At 38.3% G+C, this 9,459-nt stretch overlaps 1 protein-coding gene across 2 annotated transcripts; it reads right to left on the reverse strand.

Annotated features, from left to right (window-relative positions):
- Positions 1-450: 450 nt before the first annotated feature.
- cenpu (centromere protein U) lies at positions 451-8,975 on the reverse strand. Of its 2 annotated transcripts, none has more exons than XM_042419187.1 (13): positions 8,869-8,975; positions 8,196-8,250; positions 7,165-7,252; positions 6,388-6,598; positions 4,309-4,387; positions 4,059-4,142; positions 3,869-3,959; positions 2,265-2,385; positions 2,004-2,082; positions 1,453-1,500; positions 1,244-1,305; positions 855-1,011; positions 451-702 (listed from the first exon to the last, which is right to left on the reverse strand). In XM_042419187.1, exons 1-13 carry the CDS (start codon positions 8,871-8,873, stop codon positions 583-585), a joined length of 1,200 nt encoding a protein of 399 aa, XP_042275121.1. In that variant the 5' UTR covers positions 8,874-8,975; the 3' UTR covers positions 451-582. The 2 variants fall into 2 exon arrangements, with proteins under 2 accessions (XP_042275121.1, XP_042275119.1); XM_042419185.1 differs by having other exon boundaries at positions 3,839-3,959.
- Positions 8,976-9,459: the final 484 nt, after the last annotated feature.

Here is a 9,459-nt window from a genome sequence, read left to right on the forward strand (position 1 = left end):
GGGTTCCCAATCTGAGGGGGGGTCGCATGATGATATAACAAGATAGGATACAGAAAAAAAGCAACAACAAAAAAAAATATATAAACTGAATATCTTTGGGTTTTGGACTATTGGTCTGACAAAACCAGACATTTGAAGATGTAACCTTGGACTGTGGGGAAAATTAACGGATATTTTTCACTATTTTCTGACATTTTATGGACAAAACAATTAACTGATGAATCAAGACAATAATCAGTAACTTAACTGATAGACACTGCAACATGTGACAAGGTGGTAGACTTGGTAGACTTTGCTTTATTTTAAGGGGTCCAAGACCAAAAAGGTTTGGAACCACTGATCTAAAGGAGCATGTTTCCTTAAAAATCCTCAAATCCCTCAGCATGTCAGCAGAGGTTGAGGAATTTAGAAACTTAAATACATTTACAGGACACAGAAAGACACAAGAAGAACGTTCTTATTTGTATTTATTGTATTTGCAATATTCTATTTCTCTTGAAACGTTTCATCATGGTGTTCGTGTGCAGGATATAAAATCTGTCTGTAAGAGTCACCGGAGTTTTAAACCTTTGAGCATTGCTGTTATTTCACATTCTCCTCCAGTCTTTTTTCCAGTTGGTTATTGATCCCTCTCAGCTGATGTTCTGCTCCTTGAATATGCCTGGCCTCCAACAGCAGAGCTGGCAAGCTGGATGCCCCATACTGGGTGGGCAGGGAAAGGAGAGAAGAGAGGACCACACAGTAAAATAAGAACAGTATGAATATAATAATAACAACCAGACAGTATTCAGGTCAGTATTAGCGCTATTTTAAAAGTTAATTTTCACATCAGTATACTGTGTGTGTGTTTGTACCGTCTCTTTCTCTCGCGGGTGTGTGTGTCGGTAATCTAAGTATTGTCTGTTGAGCTCTCTGATGTCACAGAGGAAGGAATGGCTTCGTCTCAGATCAGATAGTCTCAGTTCAAGTTCTGCTTTCTCTTTTTGCAGCAGCCACGCCTGCCTCTCTGCCCTGTTGGACCAAACACACACAGTAAGAGTCATTGTGAGAGCTTGGATGTTGGCGACTTTTAGAGGTTTTAGTTTTACTTTTAGGGATTCTAAGTTAATAATGAAACACTTTTTGTGTAACTTATTTACTTATTAAATAAACTTATTTCTTTCAGTTTATACACTAAAATCTTACAGTAAGCTGAGTTTGCAGAAATGGAAATTGGTGTTTGATCCTCTGAGCTGCTTCTCACCTCATCAGCTCATGCTTGGCATCTAACAGTCTCTGTGTCTTTGTACGGATCAAAGAGCCCACCTGACGCACACACACACACACACACACACACACACACACACACACACACACACACACACACACACACACACACACAGGACAGAGAACAGAGTAAATACAGGCTGCCATAAAACCATGGTGCTTGTAAAAACTGATTGCCATAGTTACCTTAGCGTTTTCTCTCTTTAGGACCCTGAGCTCCTTGTGAGAAGAGATCTGGAAGAGCAAAAATAAACTTAAATGTGATTAAAAGTCTGACAGCATTTCTGGGTAGCAGAAGAACTATATTTTTTTGTAAAAGTTTTGGCATGAAAGAGATGAAATATCAGTCATCTGCAGCTTCAGGTATCTTCTATTGTCAAACTCTAATTGGCACCTGAGGTAAAAAAAAAATAAAATAAAAAAAAACCTTGCTGGCATTCATTAATGCACATTGGCTTCAAGGTTCTTCACAGTGTAACCATTCAGGATTAAATGAACAGGGCTTACCGTACCCTGATTTTGATTAAGTGCTTATTTTGGATTGGATTTGATTGGAAATTTGGTTGTAATTCTGTACTTTAATGACCTACGTGACAGTATATTCCACTTCTTTAAAAATGTTCTAGCTGACAAAATTATTCTTAAAGTCTAAATAAACTCTAAAACTTCATAGAGTGAAGTTGGTATTGTGCTTCAACTTCTCTGTATCACAGAATAAGCAGAATTTAAAGTCTGACCTTTTCCGTGAGTTGTTCCCTCACATTGTTGGAGAAAGAATCGATGGACTGTTTGACTGCTTTAGACTCCACCGACTCCCTACAAACAAGAATTTTATCATCTCCAAGTGAAATATTTGCGATAAAAATGATTAAAATTGTGAATGTTAGTCACTGCATGACAACATCATTTGAGAAACTACAATTTACAGACATCAAGAGACCCTTAAGAGATATTCATGAAAAGAATGAAGCAGAATGAAGAAGGATGTGACAATTTACCTGTACTGCTCACAGAAATCAAGGAAGGCATCCAGAACCTCCTCTAACTGTGTTCCTCCCTGACGTCTCTTCCTCTTTCGCTCAACTCTGTTGGTCTCTTCTGGTTCTGCAGATGCACTGCCTTCGAGGGGAAAAGGTAGATTTTCATTGTTCAAATGTCATGGATAATGGTAAAAATGTTTTTAAATCATGTTAACACACGATGTAAACAACTGTCAAACTAATAATCAATTTACACCTAAAGTTTGTGGCGCTCACTAGTTTATTTAAGGCCTTAGGTTTACTACATGTACTGAACTACAAGTGTTTTATACCATATAGTGAAAAAGTCACAACAACAGCTTCATATGTTCAAGTTATACCAAGAAGCTATAAATACACCCACATACTGTATAATAAAAAGTTTTGAGTGAATCTATAAAGGAATAGTTTGGCTTTTTGGGAAATATGACTCTATTCCTCTAACTCTACTACCACTCTAATGGCCAGGGCTGTCAAAATATAATGGACGTGGCAACCATGACATCACCCATTGGTTTTGAAGCCTCGAGTTTGCATTTTGACCGTCGCCATTTTTAATTTTTGGAGTCAGAAGTGGCTAAATGTGGACGAGAGGGTGGAGCTGACCCTAACGCTAGCTGCTAGCTTGGTTAGCACGGTGCATTTACAGTCTGCGGTTAACTGTGATAATGCTAATGCTAATTTTCGTTAGCGAAAAAAGACTTACAACCATTAAAACAAAATGTACTGCCTGGAAAAACTAAATATCCAACTTCTTAGAGGGTCTTTTAGTACAACCAAACGCTGAACGAGACTTTTTTTAGACCACCAATTAACTCTCATGAACTGAAAACACACTGAAACAGTGACAGCTACGGCTACTGTACTCCATGGTAGTGACTTGTCAACAGACGGCATCCACTTGTTACTTAAAGCAGCCACACCCTTACTATGCATAACTTAAAACCTTAATAAAATTTAAACAGGTGAGTTCTAAAAAAAATTCACCTCTCACACAGTTGTCATGAACAGGGAAATTAGTTACAGAGACCAAAACCGTTTTTTGTAGCAGGCTGTAAACATGTTTATTTCTGCTGTAAAGTTGGGCATTTTAACATGGGAGTCTATTGAGATTGACTCGCTTTTGGAGCCAGCCTCAAGTGGCCATTCGAGGAACTGCAGTTTTCAGCTTAATTTTTCTGCCCTGGAGGATGCCACTTGGGCCAGGAGCAGTGACTTCCTGAAGTTTTGGACTCACCATAAAGTTGCCTAGAAACCAGCAGAGACTCCAGAAAGTCTCTGCGCCAGGCCAAGATTAAACAAAACAGATTTAACACATTAATTATTAAGCTTTAGAGGTCTGGTAAGAGGATTTTGTTACCTTTGGACAGAGCCAGGCTAGCTGTTTCCCCTGTTTCCAGTCTTTGTGCTAAACTAAACGAACTGTCTCCTGCTTCATATTTACCATATAAATATGAGAGTGACATGGATCTTCTCAACTAACTCTCAGCAAGACAGCAAAAAAGTGTATATCCCAGTATGTACAACTATTCTTTTAAACACTTTTCACTTACCAGATGAAGACTTCCTGGATTTGGGCGTGCCAGATGAAGACTTCCTGGATTTGGACGTGCCAGATGAAGACTTTCTGGTCCTGCCCAAACTATACACTCTATGTTTCTTCGGACTCGGTTTCTGAATGAATGAGATATACAATGAGATTAACACAAACTAAACAACAAATCACAAAGTGTCAGCTTCTGGCTTTAGCCATCTGCTGAAGGAAGTCCGTACCCAGCTGGTGTCCTCCACCTCCTCCTCATCGGAGGACAAGACTCTCTTACGTCTCTGCTGGCGGGTGTCAGACTCAGATTCCTCCTAGGAGAGAATAAATGTAATAACGTAATGTAACACATGTGGCACAACATGGTTTTCATTACTCTCAATTTATCTGTCACAAGAAATTATTTTCAGAGATTTTTTTTCTAAAACTCCTTTCACTAATAAGACAACTGTGGTAAACTGTGAACACATTATCACTCACCTGTGACTGAGGGTCACTGGACTTTCCTGATTCACTCTTTCTCTTCTTGTCCTTCTTCATCTGCTGGTTCTTCACTGGCCTTGTTGGGGCACACAGAGACACAGAAATACGATGATTAATCATATTTATAATCCCATTATTGTATTTTGTATTTCTACTAACTGTTACAACTTTCTGTTTTTAGTTCCTTTTCTAATTGTCTTTGTCCAACATACAGTTCCTGACTCTCTTGGGTTTTCTTGCATTTTTTGCCTTTAGGTTTTTTGTGGCGATTTCTGTAAGGACTGCTCTGCATCTCAGTTCTTTTAATTGAAGACTTTTCTGTTTTCCTCTGCCGTTTATTAAATTACACCTGGATTGGATAGAATAGTAGCAGGGTTTGCACTCTTGAATCCAGGCTTTTCAAAAGATAGTGTCCAGTGCTTGTGGCCTAAATCAACATCATCATTTCACAAAAAGATCGCCCACACACTGACAATACAGTAGAAGAGGCTCTTAAACCGCAAAGTGAAGATTTCAGTTGAAGGACCATCGTCAGTACAACTGGTAGTCAGAACTTGCTTTGACCGAAATGTTCACATTTTCTCATTTTGGGACTTTTTGCTAATGCATTTGACTCATTTGCATCTCAATAGCATCTTCCTCTTTTTGTCGTCAATAGCTTTTATAGAATGGGTTCAATTAAATTTGGCTCATTATATCCCCCACTGTACTGTAACTGCCCTCTAACTGATTATTCTTCTGTTGATTCTGTTTTACTCCCATTTATCATCTATTTTTATTGGTTTGAACTCTAATTATCCATTTCTTTTAATATTGCTTTGTGGTTCTTTCATGTCTTATCTTAAAGGGGAACTCCACCAATTTTACACATTTCCACATTCTGTTTACAGGTGTTGGGGAGTACTACCACGGTACATATGTGGAAAAAACAGAGGAAGCTGTTTGAATTCTGATACATTGTCTCATGATATTATCTCTGGCTTTGTTGCATTGATTTGGATCCTTTTTTTACTGTCCATTGTGAGTCTGACGATGTTATAGAAGTGCAATGCTAAATCAGTGAGGTTCTATTTAAATGAAACTGATTTGAGCCTTTAAATCCCATTTAAACATTGTATGATATGTGATCAGATTTACAGGTGCTATTCCCTTAACTTGATTTCTCAAGATTGGTTAAAACTGATTTTTTTTTATTGTATCATATATTTATAGACCTATATATTAGTATTTTTAACACACATCATTTCTAGATGAAGTGTGCACATTTAGTTAATTTTGTATTATCAACATGTATGTTCTGTCACCTGAAGTTGTACTAATATATTGTATCTTGAGTTAACGTGGTGCTGGTCCAGGAAACGTCTGGCCTCCATCATGTTAAACATTGACTGATGCATTAAACATTAACCTCCTGCAACAGCAAGGAAGGTTTGAGAAGAGCCTTTTGTTTATGTATTTTGTAATTAATTTACTCTGATTTAGAGTTATTGTTGTAAGATTATTCTTAGTTAATATTGAGTTAGAAGCAAACTGTCTATGTACAGTAGTGTTTATTTGTAGTTGTGTTTGTGAAGTGGTTTGTTCAGCCAGTTTTATGTTTCCTTCATGTGTCATTAGTTTTGTCAGTTTTGTCTCTGTTGAGGTCAGTTTAGTTGCAGTTCAGTTTGCTGTATTTTGAGTTCAATTTTTCTCTGTTGACCTCTTTTAGGGCCTAATTTTGTCATTGATCAAGATTGCTTTAGTCCTTTTTCATTTTTGGGGGTAAATAAAAACCCACTTTTTGAACTATAAAAACCTGTGTCCTGTGACTGTTCAGTCTCTAACAGTCTGACAGTTTGAACAGGCTTGGCATTGTCAAAATGATCAAAATATTTCTACAGACTTTGGCTGCTCCTTTGTTCAACCTTTGTGTTAACGCACATCAGCAAGTGATGTTGATTTACTGTCCATGAAAACAGTTATTTAATGTGAACTGCTAATGAAAGGTCCTGCATGTAGTCACATCTGACTAAAGAAGGAAAATCTAATTTTGTTGCTTTTTTTGCACTCACACAGCAGACAAACAGCTGAGCTCACCTGGCTTTGACCTTCCCTCCAGTACTTCTCCTCTTCTTCTGTTGCTGCTTTTCCTTCTCGCTCTCTCCATCCGTCTCTGTCTCTTTCCTCTTCTTAGCGGCTCCACGTTGTTTGGCAGGGACGTCCTTTTTCCCCGCTCTTCCTTTGTTCACCCGTCCCTCCTCTAAGACTTCTAAATCTTCTTCTACAGCGGTACTGTGGAGAGGGTTGCCTAGGCAACACAAGAGGTCAGCACAAGATTGGTGGTTTGACATTATAGCAGACTCTGGAAACAATGTGACCTAAATAAGCTTTTTTACAAAAAATTAAAAAAGAGAGAGAAAACAGAGGAGTACAGAGATAAACATGTTAATGCCCCCAAAATGCTAATTTGAAATCCACATGAATAAGAGCTGTTAATGTAAAAGTAGACTGAAGTACAACTACAGCTACAACTGGGGGACTGTTTATGAAAAGGGTTACATTTCAAATAGGGTTCAGATGATGAAAAAAACCCTAAAATGAAGGTAAAATCTGCAGTTAGAGACTAAACTGTATCTCAAAATATACAAAGCAGATTGTCACGTGTTGAACAGAATCATGTGCTAGAAAGGATGAGGAAAAGGTGTCTCCTCCATTCACTGTTGGTAGACCGTAATTGAGTGCTGTGTTTGGCGTGGTGTCATTTTATGTACAGCATTTAATTTGAATTGTTTATTGCTTTTTCAGATCTTTTAAAAGACTCATTTATACTCTGTAAAAGACAAAGTGATACTAACATGGAAAAAAAAGACTCACCATAATTTAGCTGCAGTCCCTCCATGAAACTAGCTCTCTCTATAGCAGACAGGTTGGCAGAATCCAAATGATCCAAAGATGAAGCTTTCTGGAAATCACACACAACAGAGTGCAATACAAAATCCAAACCCGTTATTTATAGTCCATCAATGCTTAATAACACATCTACAGACATAGACATCAAAATGGAGCAAGTTAAATGGGAGACACATTAGATGAATGATGCACTAGAGCAGTGGGACACAGGGAAAGGTTACATATGAAAGGGTAGGAAAATGACAAAGGTGCTGAACAACAACATATTTATTCAGATTTTATCACCCCTACACATCACTCCTGTTCTACTCTCTTTACACTGGCTCCCAGTATGTTATTAGAATTGATTTAAGATCTTACTGAATACTTTTCAGGCTCTTCATGGCCTCTCCCTGCTCTATCTCTGACCTCTTAGTACCGTACATGCCAGTACGTACTTTGAGATCCTCAGGCAGAAGTCTTTTATCTGTTCCAGAGACCTGGCTGATAACCAGCTCTGGAACAATCTGCCCAAGGAAATCAGGTTGGCTGAGTCAGTGATTTCTTTTAAGTCTTAAAACATACTTTTAATCGGAGAGCCTTTCCTGATTTGACTTGAGTTTTAATTCTCTCTTCTTGAGTTTTTTCCTACACTGAATTGGTTTTTATACACTAAATTGTTTTTATCTGTTTTTTAAAACCTGACGATATCATGGTTTGTCTGTTTTATTTTGCTGCCTTTGTGAAACACTTTGTAACATTGATTTTGAAAAGTGCTTTATTAATAAAGATGATATTGTTAATATCATTATTATTGTCCACCAGCCAAATAGCCAGTGAATGTTCAAATGTTACCAGCCATTCGGTAGATTACTATTGTCTTTGTCTGGTGAGTGAGGCAAATCTAGCAGCCACCTGCATATTTTACCAGCAGGCTGGTGACTGGTGCTGATTTTATGCCCTGGCCATGAAGCTGTCTGCCAGCAAACCAGCACTGTGACCATTGATCAACTCACTTGACTGTCATCTGCTGCAGCTGGGGGCACCTTGTCTCTTCTGCCCTTTTTGGCGCTGTGGAAACAAAGAGGACAGAGGCGCTTCATCTTCATCATCAGTCTCATTCTCATATTATCACTACCATTGGGTGACACCTACAACTAAATTACAGCAGCCCCTAGTGGAGTCACACCAACAACCTGCCAGGCTTTATGTATGTGCCCCCCCCCCCCAATTCTGAAAAGCTGTTGTGTTATGTGCGAGTATGTTTATGTGACGAACCTCAAACCAAAGTCCATTCAGCCACTGAGCATATTAATGTGCCCTTCTTTCTTGCTAAGATGAATGCCTCACAACTGCTAAAACTAAGATAAAATGCTATTAACAACTTTGCTTCTCTGTTATTTAGTATCTTTACATCACCACCAAACAACACAAGCTAGTTTGACCACTATTCTCTATAGAAATGCATTATGAGGTGCGGCTGTAAACCTGCTGTAAACTCATTAATCAACTGTAAAGCTGTCAGAAAAAAACGTCGACGGGTTGTAAAACATCTCCAACTGTAACTTATAATACGTAATAACGTTACGTTTCTGGCTGCATTTGCCATTAGTCAGCTATGGTAGCGTTACACCATAGATTTAGATTCGGATGTTGGTTAAATAATTACAAATACTTCATATATCTTACCTCATTTTGGACAAATGTAGGTTAAACGACGGGTTTGTTTTGAAAACGCTCCGTAGTTCAAACTGAAACAGCTACCCGCGCAAAATGTGACGAGTTCCGGTGTTACATCGTATTTAGTGACCCATCAGATTTTGTGACCTGCAGTCAGATCTTTACTTAAGTATCAGTACCACAATGTAAAAATACGTCATTACAAGCAAAAACCATGCATTTAAAATTCTACTTAAGTAAAAGTATAGAAGTATTACCAGCTAAATGTACTTAAAGTACACTGTGGTATTGATACTTGTAGCTACTTAAATAAATTATCCTACTTCCTCCAACACTGCAGATCACAGAATCTGCTGGGTCACCAAATCTGGTGTAACACCGGAAAGTACCACTGTAGACACACAGGGGTGTTCTCCTTTTGGTTAGCAGACTAGACGCTGCAGTGGCGTATTGCTGCCCTCTACTGTTTGTTATTGGTTGCTCCTTTTTATAGTGTTTTATATTGTGTTGTATAATCCAGCACTGTATAGAAATAACGACAATTTTTCCATCTTACTCCAGTCAACCAGATAGGGGAGAAGAGTAAAAACAGTTTTTCCA

The sequence above is a fragment of the Thunnus maccoyii genome, chromosome 8, assembly GCF_910596095.1.
Source record: "Thunnus maccoyii chromosome 8, fThuMac1.1, whole genome shotgun sequence".
Classification (NCBI taxonomy): domain Eukaryota; kingdom Metazoa; phylum Chordata; class Actinopteri; order Scombriformes; family Scombridae; genus Thunnus; species Thunnus maccoyii.

Coding starts and splice junctions, on each gene's coding strand:
- cenpu (XM_042419185.1), bottom strand. Junction 4,143..4,308: donor CCAGTGACCCTCAGTCACAG/GTGAGTGATAAT, acceptor ATTCTCTCCTAG/GAGGAATCTGAGTCTGACAC. Junction 703..854: donor ACCCGCGAGAGAAAGAGACG/GTACAAACACAC, acceptor CTGCCCACCCAG/TATGGGGCATCCAGCTTGCC.